Source organism: Girardinichthys multiradiatus, chromosome 22 (genome assembly GCF_021462225.1).
Source record: "Girardinichthys multiradiatus isolate DD_20200921_A chromosome 22, DD_fGirMul_XY1, whole genome shotgun sequence".
Lineage (NCBI taxonomy): Eukaryota > Metazoa > Chordata > Actinopteri > Cyprinodontiformes > Goodeidae > Girardinichthys > Girardinichthys multiradiatus.
In genome coordinates, this window is record NC_061814.1 from 3,367,466 (window position 1) to 3,388,061 (window position 20,596).

The 20,596-nt window shown below is 43.3% G+C and overlaps 1 protein-coding gene across 1 annotated transcript in view; it reads left to right on the top strand.

The window, feature by feature from the left end:
- Positions 1 to 17,813, top strand: part of zswim8 (zinc finger, SWIM-type containing 8) — a 41,735-nt gene extending 23,922 nt beyond the window's left edge. Inside the window, exons 17-26 of the mRNA XM_047351557.1 lie at positions 208 to 363; positions 602 to 824; positions 962 to 1,251; positions 1,352 to 1,575; positions 12,142 to 12,639; positions 13,064 to 13,241; positions 13,318 to 13,491; positions 13,566 to 13,685; positions 14,972 to 15,150; positions 15,830 to 17,813. Of these exons, the coding sequence (XP_047207513.1) occupies positions 208 to 363; positions 602 to 824; positions 962 to 1,251; positions 1,352 to 1,575; positions 12,142 to 12,639; positions 13,064 to 13,241; positions 13,318 to 13,491; positions 13,566 to 13,685; positions 14,972 to 15,150; positions 15,830 to 16,033 (2,246 nt within the window). The 3' untranslated portion in view covers positions 16,034 to 17,813. The remainder of the gene's footprint in view (positions 1 to 207; positions 364 to 601; positions 825 to 961; positions 1,252 to 1,351; positions 1,576 to 12,141; positions 12,640 to 13,063; positions 13,242 to 13,317; positions 13,492 to 13,565; positions 13,686 to 14,971; positions 15,151 to 15,829) is intronic.
- Positions 17,814 to 20,596: the final 2,783 nt, after the last annotated feature.

The following is a 20,596-nucleotide window of genomic DNA, read 5'->3' on the forward strand; positions in this document are numbered from 1 at the left end:
TTTTATGGATCTCTTTAGGATGTAAATATATCAAAATTCTCCAGAGGTTTTGGAGAAACAGTGGACTTGATGAAAATGTTCTCATCTGAGGTTCTTAGATTTGTGAAATGGTTTACATACAGTACTGTGTAAAAGTTGGTGAATAAACAGGGAACCCCAACTTCCCGACAAGTTGATGAACACTGACTTCATTTTGTGTCCTTGCAGTTTCAGATGCAGCACAGTTATCAAGTGAGCAGCAGAATGAAACGGCATCCTTTAAACTGGAGCCCACCGTTCCCAGTCGACTGGCACTGGGAGGGCGCTGTGGATACAGCCAACGTTGCTGGGGCTCACCTGTCCGCCAGAAGAAGAAACACACAGGTATGCAGTGTTTTCAAATCCAGGTCGTCCTGGCACACTGCGCTACATGTCTATCCTTATTTACCTACAGCAGGTTTAACCATAGTTTCAAAAATACACACTTTTTTTTTGGCCTTGTTATTTTTTTTTATTAGGGTCAGTACATCTTAGACCCACACACCTTGACCTGTACTAAAACAAACGTGGACTGTAACCATGTATGATGTGTGGAAACCTGAAAGTACATGTGTCTGAACAGGCATGGCGAGCATAGATAGCAGCGCTCCTGAGACCACCTCAGACAGCTCCCCCACCCTCAGCCGCAGGCCGCTCCGTGGTGGCTGGGCAGCCGCGTCCTGGGCACGGGGCCAGGACAGTGACAGCATCAGTAGTTCATCATCGGATTCGCTAGGTTCCTCCTCCTCAAGTGGTTCTCGCAGAGCAGGGGGAGGGGCCAGGGCCAAGAGCACAGACACGAGCAGGTAAAACATGCTACCCTCCGTTGCATTGGTCTAAGCTGTTTTATTACACTTTACTATAATGAGTGAATGTTTGGGTTTTCATGTTAACCCACATAAGACAAGATGTAATAACACTGTATATGTTTCCATGTGTTCAGGTATAAAGGACGCCGTCTGGAGTGCCATGCTCCCCATGTGCCCAATCAGCCATCAGAGGCAGCGGCCCATTTTTACTTTGAGCTGGCCAAGACGGTGCTGATCAAAGCTGGAGGGAACTCCTCAACCTCCATTTTCACCCAGCCCTCAGCCAGTGGCGGTCACCAGGGGCCACACAGAAACCTGCACCTCTGTGCTTTTGAGATTGGACTGTATGCTCTTGGCCTCCACAACTTTGTTTCACCCAACTGGCTGTCCAGGACCTATTCATCTCATGTCTCCTGGATCACTGGTGTGTTTAAAGGAAATATACTTTGCATTCAATTGTTAAATCTTGTCAGGTGTTGCATCCCTTCCTGTCTAACACTGTTTCCTTTCTCCCTTTTCTTTAGGCCAAGCTATGGAGATTGGCAGTGCAGCCCTGAACATTCTGGTTGAGTGCTGGGATGGCCACCTCACTCCACCAGAGGTGGCATCCCTGGCCGACCGAGCATCACGGGCCAGGGACCCGAACATGGTTCGGGCGGCCGCAGAGCTGGCCCTCAGCTGCCTGCCTCATGCCCACGCCCTCAATCCCAATGAAATCCAGAGAGCTTTGGTTCAGTGCAAAGAACAGGTAAAGCAAGATCAACTTTACTGGCTGTCCTGATACTACTGAATATGTTTAGTTCCAACATAACCAACATAAGTCACCATTTTTTATTTGGGTTATGTTCCAACAGTAAAGCCAGTTCTTTGAAAACAAATACTGCTGAATGAGTGATAACGCTCTGTTAAGGGAGCATACAGACAGAAAGCTGCACTTGGTTTTTACACCGATCAGGACCCAAAAATAAACACACATTTTCTAAACTATAATGTGATCTGACATTTAAAAGGATTTCTTCTCACAAAACTGTTTTTTACTGCTGCTCTGCTGGGAGAGTTCAAAGCAACGCTTGTGTTTGGTTTTACGAACTCCCCTCCCATACAAGCTTTCCATCTTTGTGATTGATGGCTATAAAGATAATTGTCTCTTCCAAGTGTTTGTAGTCTAAAACTGATGTTTGACACACGCAAATCTTCAGTGAGTTTTAGGGATCATGGTCACTGTGGATGTGCAAACACTAAAAAGAATATTTGAGGTTTTCATCACGTGTAAACTTGTAGAGTTTGAATCTTTTCAGCAGCATATGTCATTTCAGCAGAGAATCAAAATTTAGGACATTGTTACGTTTTGTGGGATCATTTTAAAACTGAAAATGTCCCAATCAGGATTTTTAGTCCCCGATGTCAATGCAAGTCCGCTAAGAGTCCCGGTCCAACACTTAATAAAATCGAAATCATTTACATGGAGTAAAATATCTCCCTGCATTTCATCAGTGTTGCATGGTCTAACATCTGAAACACCACAAGTTTAGCCAGCTTAGTCGGACTGGAACTTGTTTTTTGTGACAGCAACAGATGTTTTGTGTCATACTGAGTTTTTGCCACAGCATGCTTCTCCACATGTTATATCTATTCAATTCAATTCAGTTTATTTATATAGCGCCAATTCACAACACATGTCGTCTCAAGGCACTTCACAAAGGGTTTGGAATGGTGCAGGTTGTTGGGGAGGTTAGATTAAACTACTGAGTGTTAGTGTTTGGACACTTTAGAATGGGCTATGTGTAGGGGTACTAAGTAAAATAATACACTGATAAAGTTTGTCCATCTAGAGCCCACTGATGATTGTTATACTAAAAACCACAAGGATTGGGGATACCTCTCTCTGCCAGACTGATTATAACCATTGGAAAAGAGAAGGGGTCACACAGGTAGCAGAAATGGAGGGTGTGTTTGCACCTCAACCATAACTGAGCCGGTTTAGGCTAAACCTGACTCCCCCTTACTCCAACCAACAGGGAGGGAGGAAGGCATAGGTAAGAATAATTGGAGAGTGTTGTTTCCTGTTGTATCCTGTGAAAGGTTTAAAATGGGCTAAGTCAATTCAATCGAATCATATGGATTTCAAGTCAGGCACACGCATTCCAATTAATCCTAACAATTGAACAGTTCAGTCAGATTCAGTTATTTATTCAAATTGGATAAAAAGTTTTTCTATCTAAGGAAATCCAGCAGATTGCATCCAGTCAGTGACTTGCAGCATTCCCTCCTCCTGGATGAGCTTGTAGAGACAGTGGAGAGGAAAAACTCCCTTTTAACAGGAAGAAACCTCCAGCAGAACCAGAACCAGAACCAGGCTCAGTGTGAGCGGCCATCTGTCACGACCGACTGGGGGTTTGAGAGAACAGAGCAGAGACACAAAAAGAACAAAGAAGCACTGATCCAGGAGTCCTTTCTATGGGAAGGAAAAGTAAATGTTAATGGATGTAGCTCCTTCAGTCGTTTTATCTAGAAAGAAAGAACAGATAAACTCTGAGCCAGTTTTCAACGATAGAGTCTGAAAGAGAGCACATATAATTAGTTACAGTAAAAGCTCAGTCAGTAGGAGAAAGACAGGGTTAAACACTGAAAGACAGGGCCAAGTGGATTATCGGTAGAGGGTGAGCATTAACTTGTTGCCAGCAGAAGCTTGGATGATGCCCCCCTCCATGAAGGTGTCACAGGTAGACATAGAGTCAGGCCAGGTGTAGCTTCTAGGAAGAGAAAAGAGATAACATAAAGTTAAAAGCTGAAATAACAGCAAATAATACAAAATTGGAGAGTAGTATGAAAATGTAGCGAAGAGAGTGAAATTGATCATTTTGTCCTCCAGCAGCAAGCCTATAGCAGCATAACTACAGAGATAGCTCAGAATAACCTAAGCCACTCTAACTATAAGCTTTATCAAAAAGGAAAGTTTTAAGCCTAGCCTTAAAAGTAGACAGGGGGTCTGCCTCACGGACTAAAGCTGGGAGCTGGTTCCACAGGAGAGGAGCCTGATAACTAAAGGATCTGCCTCCCATTCTACTTCTAGAGAATCTAGGAACCACCAGTAAACCTGCAGTCTGAGAACAAAGTGCTCTGTTAGGAACGTATGGAACCATCATATCTCTGATGTATGATGGAGCTAGATCATTAAGGGCTTTATATGTGAGGAGGAGAATTTTTAATTCTATTCTGGATTTAACAGTGAGCCAATGAAAGGAAGCTAAAATAGGAGAAATATGATCTCTCTTTTTAATTTTCATCAGAACTCTTGCTGCAGCATTTTGAATCAGCTGAAGGCTTTTAACTGCATTTTGTGGAAATCCTGATAGTAAAGAATTACAATAGTCCAGCCTTGAAGTAACAAATGTATTAGTTTTTCAGCATCACTCCTGAATAGGATAATTCTAATTTTGGCAATGTTCTGGAGGTGAAAGAAGGAAATCCTAGAAACCTGTTTAATATGGGATTTAAATGACATGTCCTGGTCAAAAATAACACCAAGGTTTTTTACTTTATTACTGGAGGTCAATTTAATGCCATCCAGGTTAAGTGATTGACTAAGCGGTTTCTTTTTTAAAGACTCCGGTCCAAAGACGACAACTTCTGTCTTTTCTGAATTTAGAAGCATAAAATTTAAAGTCATCCAAGATTTTATGTCTTCAAGACATGCTTGTAGTCTATCTAACTGGTTGGGCTCATCAGGATCTATGGATAAGTAAAGCTGAGTATCATCAGTGTAACGGTGAAAATTTATCCCATGCTGCCTGATAATTTTATCTATTGGAAGCATATATATTGTAAAGAGAATTGGCCCAAGTACTGAACCCTGTGGTACTCCACAATTAACCCTGGAGTTTAAAGATGATTTATCATTTACATGAACAAACTGGAATCTGTCAGACAGATAAGATTTAAACCAGCCTAGCGCTGTTCACCTGATCCCTACAGCATATTCCAGCCTTTTTAAGAGAATATTATGGTCGACTGTATCAAATGCAGCACTGAGATCTAACAGAACCAGAACAGACACAAGTCCATTATCTGAGGCCATAAGAATATCATTAGTGACTTTCAGCAGAGCTGTTTCAGTGCTATGATGAGCTCTGAAACCTGACTGAAACTCTTCAAACAGGTCATTGCTGTGTAAATGTTCACACATTTGATTAGCAACTATTTTCTCAAGAATTATAGATAAGAATGTAAGATTGGATATAGGTCTATAATTTTTTAAGTCATCTCGATCAAGCGAAGCTTTCTTAAGTAAAGGTTTAATTACAGCTAACTTAAAAGCCTGTGGTACATATCCATTTACTAAAGATAGATTAATCATATCTAAAATGGGGCTGGTAATCAGAGGGAACACTTCCTTAAATAATTTGGTTGGGATTGGGTCTAACATACAAGTTAAAAGTTTAGATGAAGCTAATATTTCTGATAACTCAGGAAGCTCCACAGGATCAAAACAGTCCAAACACAAATCAGGTTCTACAGTTATTTCCAATGTTGTCTCACTTGCTGAGGATGAAGTAATCATCTTTAGGAGTATGTCAAAGATTTTCTTTTTAATAGAATCAATTTTATTTAAGAAGAATCCCATAAAGTCATGACTGCTAAGAGCTAAGGGAATGGATGGCTCAACAGAGCTATGACTCTGTGTAAGTTTAGCAACTGTACTAAAGAGAAACCTAAGATTATTCTTGTTCTCTTCTATAATGATGAGAAATAAGCTGTTCTAGCTTGGCGAAGTGTCTTTTATACAACAGTAGGCTATTTTTCCAGATTAAGTAGGAATCCTCTAGGTGTGTAGAGCGCCATTTTCTCTCCAATTTTCTAACATTATGCTTTAAAGTACGCAGCTCTGAATTAAACCAAGGAGCTAGCCTCCTATGAATGATTACCTTCTTTTTCAAGGGGGCTGCATTGTCTAATGCAATGATGAAGAAACACTATGAACAAGAGAATCAATTTGTGAAGGGGCAGAAACAAAATTATTGCCCTCCACTGTGCTTTTCAGTGATAATGAGGAAACTAAAAGTGGAACAGATTTCTTTAAAGGTTGTTACAACATTGTCTGATAATGATCTACTACAGGTCCTTCTCAAAAAATTAGCATATTGTGATAAAGTTCATTATTTTCCATAATGTCATGATGAAAATTTAACATTCATATATTTTAGATTCATTGCACACTAACTGAAATATTTCAGGTCTTTTATTGTCTTAATACGGATGATTTTGGCATACAGCTTATGAAAACCCAAAATTCCTATCTCACAAAATTAGCATATTATTAAAAGGGTCTCTAAACGAGCTATGAACCTAATCATCTGAATCAACGAGTTAACTCTAAACACCTGCAAAAGATTCCTGAGGCCTTTAAAACTCCCAGCCTGGTTCATCACTCAAAACCCCAATCATGGGTAAGACTGCCGACCTGACTGCTGTCCAGAAGGCCACTATTGACACCCTCAAGCAAGAGGGTAAGACACAGAAAGACATTTCTGAACGAATAGGCTGTCCCCAGAGTGCTGTATCAAGGCACCTCAGTGGGAAGTCTGTGGGAAGGAAAAAGTGTGGCAGAAAACGCTGCACAACGAGAAGAGGTGACCGGACCCTGAGGTCTACAGAGAAGCAGCACTGGACTGTTGCTCAGTGGTCCAAAGTACTTTTTTCGGATGAAAGCAAATTCTGCATGTCATTCGGTAATCAAGGTGCCAGAGTCTGGAGGAAGACTGGGGAGAAGGAAATGCCAAAATGCCAGAAGTCCAGTGTCAAGTACCCACAGTCAGTGATGGTCTGGGGTGCCGTGTCAGCTGCTGGTGTTGGTCCACTGTGTTTTATCAAGGGCAGAGTCAATGCAGCTAGCTATCAGGAGATTTTGGAGCACTTCATGCTTCCATCTGCTGAAAAGCTTTATGGAGATGAAGATTTCATTTTTCAGCACGACCTGGCACCTGCTCACAGTGCCAAAACCACTGGTAAATGGTTTACTGACCATGGTATCACTGTGCTCAATTGGCCTGCCAACTCTCCTGACCTGAACCCCATAGAGAATCTGTGGGATATTGTGAAGAGAACGTTGAGAGACTCAAGACCCAACACTCTGGATGAGCTAAAGGCCGCTATCGAAGCATCCTGGGCCTCCATAAGACCTCAGCACTGCCACAGGCTGATTGCCTCCATGCCACGCCGCATTGAAGCAGTCATTTCTGCAAAAGGATTCCCGACCAAGTATTGAGTGCATAACTGTACATGATTATTTCAAGGTTGACGTTTTTTGTATTAAAAACACTTTTCTTTTATTGGTCGGATGAAATATGCTAATTTTGTGAGATAAGAATTTTGGGTTTTCATGAGCTGTATGCCAAAATCATCCGTATTAAGACAATAAAAGACCTGAAATATTTCAGTTAGTGTGCAATGAATCTAAAATATATGAATATTAAATTTTCATCATGACATTATGGAAAATAATGAACTTTATCACAATATGCTAATATTTTGAGAAGAATCAGAATCAGAAAAGCTTTATTGCCAAGTACGTTTTTGGACATACAAGGAATTTGTTTTGGCGTAGTCGGTGCAATACAGTACAAATTAAACGGTATAAACATATCTACAATATAATATAAATATATGTGCACAGTTTTAAGTGAGTGAGAGTAAGTATAGAGCAGTATAAGATGCAAGAGCAATACAACAGTGCAGGTGATCATTGTGCAAGTAAAGCAGGAGTCCAAGCTGAGCGTTAATGTAACGCATAAAGTTACAGTTTACAAGTGTCCTGTCAGCAAAAAAAAAAAAGGTGGGGGGGGAGAAAGGGGGAGTGTCAGTGTGGTTTCCGGGCTTTGTTAACAAGGCTGGTGGCAGATGGGAAAAAACTGTTCTTGTGGCGTGAGGTTTTGGTCCGGATGGACCGCAGCCTCCTGCCAGAGGGGAGAGTTTCAAAGAGTCTGTGACCAGGGTGGGAGGGATCAGCCAGAATCTTCCCTGCCCGCTTCAGGGTCCTGGAGGTGTACAGTTCCTGGAGCGACAGTAGACTGCAGCCAATCACCTTCTCAGCAGACCGAATGACACGCTCCAGCCTGCCCTTATCCTTGGCTGTAGCAGCGGCGTACCAGATGGTGATGGAGGAGGTGAGGATGGACTCAATGATGGCTGTGTAGAAGTGCACCATCATAGTCTTTGGCAGGTTGAATTTCTTCAGCTGCCGCAGGAAGAACATCCTCTGCTGGGCTTTCTTGATGAGGGAGCTGATGTTTGGCTCCCACTTGAGATCCTGGGAGATGATGGTTCCCAGGAAGCGGAAAGATTCCACAGTGTCAATTGTGGAGTCACAGAGGGTGATGGGGGCAGGTGGGGCTGGGTTCTGCCTGAAGTCCACAACCATCTCCACTGTCTTTAGAGCGTTGAGCTCAAGGTTTTTCTGGCTGCACCAGTCCAACAGATGGTCCACCTCCCATCTGTACGCGGACTCGTCACCATCAGAGATGAGTCCGATCAGGGTGGTGTCGTCCGCAAACTTCAGAAGTTTGACAGACTGGTGACTGGAGGTGCAGCTGTTGGTGTACAGGGAGAAGAGCAGAGGAGAGAGAACACAGCCTTGGGTGGAACCGGTGCTGATGGTCAGGGAGTCAGAGACGTGCTTCCCCAGCCTCACGCGCTGCTTCCTGTCAGACAGGAAGTCAGTGATCCACCTGCAGGTGGAGTCGGGCACACTCAGCTGGGAGAGCTTCTCCTGTAGCAGAACTGGGACGATGGTGTTGAAGGCAGAGCTGAAATCCACAAACAGGATCCTGGCATAGGTTCCTGTGGAGTCCAGGTGCCGGAGGATGAAGTGAAGGGCTAGGTTGACTGCATTGTCTACAGACCTGTTGGCTCTGTAGGCAAACTGCAGGGGGTCCAGGAGGGGGTCGGTGATGTCTTTTAGGTGTGAGAGCACAAGGTGCTCAAAGGACTTCATCACCACAGAGGTCAGGGCGACGGGTCTGAAGTCATTAAGCCCTGTGGTCCTTGGCTTCTTGGGAACAGGGACGATGGTGGAGGACTTGAAGCAGGCTGGCACATGACATGTCTCCAGTGAGGTGTTAAAAATGTCTGTGAAGACTGAAGACAGCTGATCAGCGCAGTGCTTCAGGCTGGCTGGTGAGACAGAATCCGGACCAGCAGCTTTCCGGGGGTTCTGTCTCCTGAAGAGTTTGTTGACGTCCCTCTCCTGGATGGAAAGAGCCGTCCTCGGCGTGGGTAGGGGGCTGGTGGGGGGGAACTTCAGGGTGGGGGTTGGAGGTGCCAAGGCCCCTCTTGAGGTTGGAGAGATGGGGGTGGTGGATTGGGGCTGCAACTGTTGGGGGGCGTCGTGGGGGATGGTTGCAGGACTGTCCCTTTGTCTTTCAAAGCGGCAGTAGAACTCGTTCAGGTCGTTGGCGAGGCGTCGGTCGTTGATGGAGTGGGGGGCTTTCGGCTTGTAGTTGGTGATTTGCTTGAGCCCTTTCCAGACAGACGCAGAGTCGTTGGCTGAGAACTGGTTTTGGAGCTTCTCAGAGTACAGTCGTTTGGCCTCTTTCACTGCCTTGCCAAACTTGTACTTTGCCTCTCTGTATATGTCTTTGTCCCCACTCCTGAAGGCCTCTTCCTTATCCAGTCTTAACCTTCTGAGTTTAGCTGTGAACCAGGGTTTGTCGTTGTTGTAACTCACCCTGGTGCATGATGGTACACAGCTGTCCTCACAGAAGCTGATGTAGGAAGTCACAGCCTCTGTGTACTCGTCCAGACTGTTGGTAGTAGTCCTGAACACATCCCAGTCTGTACAGCCTAAACACGCCTGGAGATTCTCCACAGCCTCACTGCTCCACTTCCTTGTCGTCCTCACAACAGGTTTGCAGAGCTTTAGTTTCTGCCTGTATGCAGGAATCAGGTGGACCATGATGTGGTCGGATTGGCCCAGTGCAGCACGTGGGACGGCGTGATAAGCGTCTCTGATGGTGGTGTAACAGTGATCCAGAATGTTGTCCTCTCTGGTCGGACATTTTATAAACTGTCTATATTTGGGGAGTTTGTGGGTTAGATTACCTTTGTTAAAGTCACCAACGACGATAACTAAGGAGTCCGGGTTGGTCCGCTCCACACTCAGTATCTGGTCGGCGAGCATGCGCTGTGCGACCTGCACGTTAGCTTGCGGCGGGATGTAAACACCGACCAGGATGAACGAAGCGAACTCACGGGGGGAATAGAAAGGCTTACAGTTTATGATGAAGGCTTCCAGGTCTGGAGAACAGTGCTGCTGAATCACTGTCACGTCGTTGCACCAACCACTGTTAAGGTAGAAACAGATTCCTCCACCTTTCGCTTTGCCGGAGAGTTCCGTGTCTCTGTCCGCTCTGTAGAGCTGGAATCCTGCCAGCTGCAGCGCAGAGTCCAGTATTAATCCACACAGCCACGTCTCCGTGAAGCACAAAACTGCCGATGAATAAAAGTCCCTGTTTTTCCCCAACAGCAGTTGTAGTTCCTCAATTTTGTTGGGAAGTGAGCGCACGTTAGAGAGAAATATTCCAGGTAACGGTGTTCGTAGTCCACGCTGGCGAAGTCGTACCAGAACCCCAGCCCGTTTCCTTCTCTTCCGGCGTTTCACCGCGTGAACAAAGGTGAGCGCACCTTTGACCAGAATGTCCAAAAATTCCAGAGCAGTAGGCAGAAAAGTGGGAAATAACTCCTCTGGTGTAGTAGCCCTGATGTTCATGAGTGGTGTGGAAAACTCTGCTAAATTAAACTCAAAGGTTATTAAAAATGGTCAGATAGGACAGGGTTATGAGAAGATATTATGTCTTTACACTCAATGCCATATGTCAGCACAAGGTCCAGAGAATGAAGACAAAGGTGGGTAGGTTTGTTAATGTTTTGAGCAAAGCCAATTGAGTCTAAGATAGCATTAAATGCTATTTTTAGGCTATCACTTTCAGTGTCAACATGAATGTTAAAATCCCCCACTATAATAACTTTATTTGTATTTAACACTAAATCAGATAAAAGGTCTGAAAACATTAAGAGTAAGGGCCTGGTGGACGGTACAAAACAACAAACAGAAGTGGTTTTAGTGTTTTGCAATTTGGATGAGATTGATGTCGTCTCTCCGGATCAGACCAGGTTTTCCCCAAAATGTTCGCCAGTTATCAATGTAGCCCACATTGTTTTCTGGACACCACCTAGACAGCCAGTGGTTGAATGACAGCATGTGGCTAAACATGTCGTCACTGGTCAGATCGGGGATATCTAAGGCTCAAGTGTCCTGAATAATCATTACCTATAACATCAGTAGCTTTATTATGTATCTGTAGATAACACATACAGCTGCAGTCTTCAATAAACTTAACTCTGTCTTCTACTGACAGTGTTTTATTCTCCAAGCCCTTTGCTGAAGTTCTACACTGAAGTTAGCCCCTTGTCCTCTCCATGTCCATTTGAGTCATTGATAATTCGGCTCCTCACATATTTCAATGAAGTTCTATTCAATTACAAAACCTGGAGAAAGAGGTATTTTCCTGCGTTTGAATCTTGGTTTGAATCTTGTAAAATAGTGTTCCTGGTGTAGTTGGGGATACCTGGGATCCTGGATTCATTAGATATACAAAATGTTTGCAGTTTATAATAATCTGGCAGGTCATGCAAACTAAAGACTCATGATTTTTAAATCGGGCTGCACAAAACATGGCCCACTGATGTCAGCAGGGGTGCGGATCACATAAGGTTCCAGACGGTACACCTACATAAGGGTAGTTGGAGCCAAGTTTATGATATCAGTAATTTAATCTGGACCTCAAGCCATTACCTTGTGTCAGATAAGGACATTAAGGATAGAAAGTTATTGCATTGTTTCTTTTGAAGAAATATTAGCTGTTACCATGTTTGAAATAGTTTTTTTACTAATTTTAATGAAGTAGGTCTGACTGTATCAGTTCTAGAGCCTTAAGTACTTTTTACAGTCATGTTTATCATCTTCGCAAAGAACTCCATAAAATATTGGCATTTGTCAGGTAAGAAACAATTTATACTCACTATTCACAATCAAAATATAGATATTAGTTCACGGAGCAACACAGGAGACATCAGATGTCTTTAAGATATGGATGAGCATTAATTGGATTGTTTATCCTTGTTATTGTGAAAAATTTCTTATGACAAAAATTTGTTGTTTTTTTTTTTGTAACAACGATAAAAATCATTTAAAAACATTAGAAAGTCCTCAAAAACTGGCTGTATTGTATTGACACTCTCTGTCGCTTCGTCCTTCCAGGACAACTTAATGCTGGAAAAGGCCTGCATGGCAGTAGAAGAGGCAGCGAAGGGCGGCGGTGTGTATCCTGAGGTTCTCTTTGAGGTGGCTCATCAGTGGTACTGGCTTTACGAGCAGTCAGTGGGCGGGGGTGCAGGCCAACAGCGGGAGCCCCCAGGCCGCTGCAGGGCCAACGGGAGTTCTGGCCGGAGGCCCCCAGATTCCACCTGTGTTGTGCTCGACGGTGGAGCCAACATGGAGTCTTCAGGGGTGGGAGCTGTCACAGCTTCAGTCACTGCGGCAGCCATCGTGCCCGTCATCTCTGTGGGCTCCACCATTTACCAGTCCCATGCTATACCTGGCCAGGCCATATCCCATCCCCACAGTCAAGGACTCCACCCTTACACCACCATCCAGGCCCACCTCCCCTCGGTCTGCACCCCACAGTATCTGGGACACCCTCTGCAGCACGTTCCTAGGCCTGCTGTCTTCCCTGTTTCTGGGGCTTCATATCCACAGGTCAGAGGTCATCTTTATATATTCCATATGGAATTCTAAATACAAAATGAACTTTTGTTGAAAACGACCTAGTACACGGAACACTTCTTATAGTTCATAGCATTTGTTATGTTAATATTTAGAGAAGACGCCTCCATCATCTCAGTCTGAAATGATCTTTGCTTTTTGACTTATTGCTGTTGTACATTGCCTTGCAGAACCCACATTTTAGTAAATCTGTATCTTTTATTTTCAATAATTATGCTCCACTTTGTATCCCAATAAAATGCACAGCAGTATGGTTATAATCTGAAAAAATGTAAAAGCCAGCTCAAAAAGAAGCCTTGCATGGTGCTATAAAACATGATCACTTTATAAATATTGACAGCTTTCACCACAGGTCCTAGAAGTGTAGGTTATCTTGTGTTCATATTTGTCTATTTAGGGGATGCATCCCGCTTTTATTGGTGCCCAGTACCCCTTCTCAATGGCTCCCGGCCCCCAGCCCTCTCTGTCGGCCACGGCTGTCACCTTCCCAGGTGTTCCGGTACCGTCCATGACTCAGATCGCCGTCCACCCCTACCACACTGAGACTGGCATACCCCTGAGCACCACCGTGGCAGGTCAGAACTGTGTTTTAAACCCATCACACGTTTAACCATGTCATCAATTTAATGTGTCACTGTCATGTTTCTCTAGTGGGCAGCGTCCACTCTGGCCCAACCATACAGGCCATACAGGGGGCATCTCTGCCCGCTGTCTCCTCCCAGCCTGCTCCATTGGTGAGCGCCCCCTTTACAGCAGAAGAGGAACATCACAGCCAGCCAATCAGCCAGCAAGGCCTGCACTACCTGCATTCAGCCTACAGAGTTGGTGAGCAGTCTTACATGGCCATATTTTTCTCTTACATCAAAGATGTGTAATGTTGAAGTTAACTGTTATTGAAGGCATGCTGGCGCTGGAGATGCTGGGCAGGAGGGCTCATAATGACCATCCTAACAACTTCTCCAGAAGTCCACCTTACACAGAAGATGTCAAGTGGCTGTTGGGACTAGCTGCAAGGCTAGGTGAGTACATATCAGTTAAAGAGGACTTTAGTATATGTAACATTACAAACAGCACTAGCAGTTGCAGTGGTCCTGAAATATACATTCTAGACCAGAAAGAAGCAAATCATGTCGCTCAGTTGAAATATCCATGCAAGATGGCTATGAAAGGTTTCCTGCACGTGGGACATCTCATAGTTCAGAACCCTTAAAAATGAAAGGAGTATGGCACTTATCTTAACCTGCCTAGAGCCGTCCATCCTGACAAACCGAGGGACTGGGTAAGAAGAAGGCTGGTGAGCGAGACCACATTGGAGAGGCTGTACATACACACAACAGGTGAAGCTGTATGAGACAGCGGCAAAAAACATTTATCCTATAATGTTCTTAGGTGCAGTAAGAGAAATATTGAGCTTTCTGGTTATCAGACTCTGTCTTATGTTTAGCAAACACTGCCTCTTACCACAAACATGCCATCTCCACCATGAAGTGTGGTTTTATTAGCATCATCCTGTGGGGAGGCTTCTCAGCTGAAGGTAGAGGGGGGCGTGAATGCAAAAAAGAGCAAAATCCTGGAGGAGAATTTGATATACTCTGTTAGAGAAATCATTTTTGGGAGGAGATTTATTTTCCAGTAGGACAGCTACCCCAAGCATACAGAATTGTCTACATAGAAATAGTTCAAAGACAACAAGCTGATTGTTCTGTAATGGCCCAGTCAAAGCCCTGATCTCAGTCCTATTCGGATATTGGGGCTGGAGTTAAAAAGGATCTGCTCACATCTCTGAGCAACCTGATGGAGCTTGAGCAGTTTAGTAATAAAGAATGGAGAAAAGCTGCAGTGTTCAGGTGTGCCAGCCTGATCGATACCTATTTACAAAAGACTTTGTTCTGAGATTCCCACCAAATGTGCATCTACTAAAAACTAGCCTGAAGGGGGGAAATATTTATCTGCTCTTTTACTTTAATTTTTATAAACTGCCATTATTTGTAATAATCTGTTTTCACTTAAAAATTTTACTTTTGAAAATTCGTGTTCAAAAGGTTAAAGTATATTGACCATGGTTTCCTTTCTAAAAGAAATTAAAAGGTAAAACATCCAAGCAGCGTGAATATTGTTTACAGACATTGTAGTCCCTAGAAGGACCTGTCTTTTGTAAATAATTGTTCGGAGTCTCCCTGCCTGGTTAAACAAAGGAAATATATTTATGCATCTGAACTTTATTTAATAGTAAATAATAAAAACCTGATTAACTCACATTATACACAGCAATACTAATTGGCTTTTTGTTGTGTCTGTCTGTCAGGAGTCAACTATGTGTACCAGTTCTGTGTTGGAGCAGCTAAAGGTGTCCTGAGTCCATTTGTCCTGCAGGAGATCATCATGGAGGCTCTGCAGAGGCTGAATCCGGCTCACATCCACGCCCACCTCCGAACCCCTGCTTTCCACCAGCTGGTGCAGCGCTGCCAACAGGCCTACCTACAGGTGCAACACAATGTCGTCCAGCACTCATCATCAGATCCAAATGACTGTTGTCTCAGCTGCTTCCATTTTCTTTTTAATGAATATTCACATTACTGCACCCAGAATGTACAGTTAAAAAAATAGAAAAACTAGACATGTTCCACACTGTCATTATTTATTGTAAAAAGATGACGTTAAAGTAGAAAAGCCATGAAAAAAAATGAGTACACCCCATGTTTCAGCAGCTTGTAGAAGCACCTTTAGCAGCAATAACTCAGCACTGGTTTTCTATCTGACTTGATCAGTCTCGTTGTGGAGGAATTTAGCTCCGTTCTACTTTCGCCACTAAATATGAGCACTTATAGTCCACACTGACCTTTGTTGTGACTATTCTGCACTATTCATTAAAGCTGCATGCAGGGAATAAGACATTTTAGGCCCTGTGCATTAAACCTAGTGGACTAGTGTGGAAAAAGAGGGTTAATCTCAGCCAACATCCCCATCAGATTATTTACCAATGATATTATAATGTCATGTTTTCCTAATATTGTTCAGCCCTGCAGGACATTAAGATTAAATTTAAGCCCCACTGTTTAAAATATGTACTAATATTTGTTGAAATTAAAATGTAGTTTTTTCATATAGTTTTAGCAGAGTTATTGTACAGCAAGCTTTCTCATACCCATCTCTCTTTTCTCAGTACATCCACCACCGGCTCATCCATCTGACACCTGCTGACTACGATGACTTTGTCAACATCATCCGCAGCGCTCGAGGGGCTTTCTGTCTGACACCTGTGGGGATGATGCAGTTTAATGACGTGCTGCAGAATCTGAAGCGAGGCAAGCAGACCAAGGAGCTGTGGCAGCGCATCTCACTGGAGATGGCGACGTTCTCCCCATAAACAGTTCACTGAAGGATACCACACAGCCTCCAGCTTTACTACTGCCACCCTACTGAGCCAGACACATCTACAGAGCTCCTCTCTGTCATGGGCCCTTCTCTCCCTCCTTTATTGACTCAGCTAAAAGTCTGTGAAAACGGGCCAGTGTCCCTAATCCATGGATTCCCAGTTTGTTTGTTTGTCTACTCAAATCTCAGTAGAAAAGCCTGGTCATTGTTCTTTCTTAACGCACTTGATTTACCAACATTTAGCTGTGTTTAACTATGAGCCACAGTGTGCTCCTCTCTCTTTGACCTAGATCTGTTGATCCTGTCTCCATTTCAGGTGTTTTAGGTTTTTTTCTTAGTTCAGTTTGGTTTGAAACATTTAGTGAGGTTCTTTGTCACGCTGCAACATTCCAGTCCAGAGTAGGTGGCCTGTCACTGTCAGTCTGAACCTTTTGCAGCGTGGGACAATGGGGAGAAAAGCTCATTTTGTTCTGAGGATGTTTTAATATTTTGTATAATCTTTTTGATACTGACTTTGGCATGCATACAAACAAGACCGGGGAAAGGATGAGAATGCTAAAGTGCTGTTGGCTGCCATTTGGGATCCATATTTACATACCTTCTGACAACAGCTGGGCATGTCCAGCAGGTAGACAATCTGTGTTGGGAATCATCGGTCAGGCTAAGTTTAGCTGGAAATTGTTGAGTACATCCTTACATTTATTAAAGGCAGGCAGGTTTATTTCTTTTTATTTGTAGGTTTCTTTTCAACACCTCTGAGAAAGTCATTTCAGAGGGCTGTGCTGAGTGAAGGCTAATGGGGAAAAAGATGAACCAGTTGGCATCTGACCAGAGGATGATGCGAATTAAAAATTCCATATCCATCCCAACCCACCCTTACAGCATCCAGCTGTCTAAATTCACGTCAGAGTCTCGTTACCTATGTGGATTATAGCAGGCCATACTGCCCTGAATGTTTTACATCTCCCTGCTTCAGCTCACCTTTTTACATTTCAGTAACCAAGCTTCTGTAGAGCTTGATGATAGGCTTCCAAGGTCATTCTTGTTTCCAAATCAGGTGTTCAAGAAGGGAACCATCTAAAACATGCAGGTTAGTGTACCTCCAGGACCAGGATGAGGAAATGCTGGAAAGCAGTGCTCCTGTTGGATTAACGCATTGGATCAGAGGCTCTTACAGGACTGATGGTGGCTCCATCCTACTGTTCAAAACAGAACACTTTGCACATAAGGGGCCCTAGTAGATCTGTTTGAATGAGACTTCATTTACGCATTTACCCCAGTGAACTTTGAGGTATGAGCTGTGCCACAAATGGACGAGGCAGCTTATCACAGGCCCAGTGTGTGGGAAGCTTGGGAAGGAGACTCAGATCCAGCTGTGCTGCGGCTCTCGAAAGACCTGCCTCCATGACTCGTAACACACGATTGCCAGCACTTCACCACACCTGACTTCACACACAGAGGTGTGTTTAACTGGAGCATCTCTTCAGTGCGGTTAGCTCCATGGTGCTCTTACTTTAGCATATGTTGATCCTCTCTGTCCAGATGGCTGTTTTTTTCTGAACCTGTTCTGAAGGTCACATGTGAAGGTGAGTGTAGAAAATGTTCTGTGATATTTTTGTATTCCTCAGAACTGTAGCTTAATCCATGGGTTCTATATAAACATATTGTAAAATATTCTAATTTAGAGTAAAAAAAAAAAAAAAAAGTTTAAGATTAAAAAAGCAATACTAAAAATTTAGAGTTTACCTAATAAAGATCATTGAAAACACTAATTGGCTGATTTGTGGAATTTATTGTTGCCTTAAATTTTTCCTGCTGTAACTGACAATCTGTCACTAAAATTTGTACATAGATATGACATTATGGCCATCTAATAGGGGGAGTGGTGGCCTAGTGGTTAGTGAGCAGGGCATGTGTGTCCTGGAGAGGCCCTATGTACCCTGGTTCAAATCCCACAGCCCTGAGCATGACCCTTAGCCCTGAATGCTTCCTGGGTGCTGCTAAATGGCAGCCCCCTGCTCCCAAAGGGATGGGTTAAATGCAGAGGACAATTTCTTTGGAATGTACAATTGCAATGACAAATTAAGATTATAATTAATAGTGCGTCTGTCCCCTTAAGCTTCGGTTGGATTCCTAGACACCTGAAGGTATGCTGTGGTGTCTGGCACAAAGAAGTTCTATAAATTGTCAAATGGGATTTCCATCTATTGGTCTTGTTTGTCCAGCTCATGTCTGGAGTATATCTACTCCTCAAATTCAGTGTTGTGCTCCTAAAGTGTTTGTGCTATGCATTAACTTGCTGAAAGTGATCACAGCCATCAGAGATGCAGTATGCATGGTCTTCAACAATGCTTAGTAATGTGGTACAAGTCCAAATAACATCCACATAGATGGGAGGACTCAAAGGTTTCCAGCAGAACATTGCCCAAAGCCTTGCACTCCTTCTGCCAGTTGGCCTTCTTCTCATAGTTCATCCTCGGCACCTGATCATCCAAGTCACATAAAGAAATGCTGTTCATCAGTCTAGGTCACCCACTTCCATTGCTCTGTGGTGTAGTTTGGATGTTAACATACACATTGTTGGTGCTTTTGGTGGTGGACTGGCCAGCAGCATACATAATGCTGTGATGCTCTTTGTATTATACACCTTTCTATCAGAACGTTCTTCAGGAATTAGAGCTGTAGTCGTTTGTTTGTTGGATCGGACCACTTCAGTCAGCTTTCGCTTCCAACATCTCTTGGTGAGCCTTGGCCACACATACATTATCTTTTCACAGATATAACACAGTTTGTTTTCCTTGGACCCCTTTCCCCGGTGCAGACTGATGTTCGCTTGCTGTCTAATATGTTCCAGCAATTAACAGGTAGCAAGATTAGGACAAAATCTTTGTTATTCATTTCACCTGTAATTGGTTGCAATGGTCTACCTGATCAGTCTGTATTTCGCTTATATGTTTAGCCTTTTAAATTACAGAGAACCGTTAAACACCACTAAAGACACAAAGCCAGATTAGTTTGTTAAAAAGAAACCCTGAAAAGATCTCTGCAGACAAGTTTATTTCGTTCTTACTGGCCCCACAGTTCACCCAAAGTTTTAGCAAAAACAAAGCCAGTCCCAGTGCCAATTTTCAAACATGGTGGTGGTAGTGTTATGGTCAGGTGTGCTTTATTTATTTAGGATCTGGAAGACTTGACATAATTAAGGAACCATGAATCCTGCTATTGGCCAGATAATCATGAAGAAGTATGGTAGACCATTATGATGGAAAAAAATTGTTTCTTGACAAAAAATCTTATCTCTGCCCTGCCTCTGAAAGTCATGTGCCAGAGGTGAACTCTACAGCCGTAAAGGAGAAAAATAAAGGCTGTTCTTACACTAACTTACTGAGAAGTTACTTTTCACACCCCTTTGTCCATTATAATAAAAGAACTGCGTAACACTTTGTGAATCAGAGCAACACTATGACGGATGCTTTGCTCTCATCTTGCAAAAGATTACTTTAATAAACCTCACTGAGTGATCTTCATCTAACAATGCTTGGATAATCTCATTTTTCCACAACAGCCATCAGTTTGTGACTTCAAGCCTTGGTGCACTATAGGTCAATGATCAGAAGAACATTGGCAAGTCCACCTCTGAATACCTCAAAAAATAAATAAAACTTTGGGTGGCCTAGTTACAGTTTGTGCTTAAATCCAACTGAGATACAGTGGCTATATTATCCTTCTTTAATATTCAGATCTTCTCAGAAAATGTATTTAGTTTTTCATTATCTTTAAGCCATAGTCATCCAAATTAAAAAGAGCTGACAGAAAAACAGAACACTACAACAGAATAAAACCTCTACAGATCCTTCTCAAAATATTAGAATATTGTGATAAAGTTCATTATTTTCCATAATGTCATGATGAAAATTTAACATTTATATATTTTAGATTCATGGCACACTAACTGAAATATTTCAGGTCTTTTATTGTCTTAATACGGATGATTTTGGCATACAGCTCATGAAAACCCAAAATTCCTATCTCACAAAATTAGCATATCATTAAAAGGGTCTCTAAACGAGCTATGAACCTAATCATCTGAATCAACGAGTTAACTCTAAACACCTGCAAAAGATTCCTGAGGCCTTTAAAACTCCCAGCCTGGTTCATCACTCAAAACCCCAATCATGGGTAAGACTGCCGACCTGACTGCTGTCCAGAAGGCCACTATTGACACCCTCAAGCAAGAGGGTAAGACACAGAAAGACATTTCTGAACGAATAGGCTGTTCCCAGAGTGCTGTATCAAGGCACCTCAGTGGGAAGTCTGTGGGAAGGAAAAAGTGTGGCAGAAAACGCTGCACAACGAGAAGAGGTGACCGGACTGTGAGGAAGATTGTGGAGAAGGGCCGATTCCAGACCTTGGGGGACCTGCGGAAGCAGTGGACTGAGTCTGGAGTAGAAACATCCAGAGCCACCGTGCACAGGCGTGTGCAGGAAATGGGCTACAGGTGCCACATTCCCCAGTCCTGGTCTACAGAGAAGCAGCACTGGACTGTTGCTCAGTG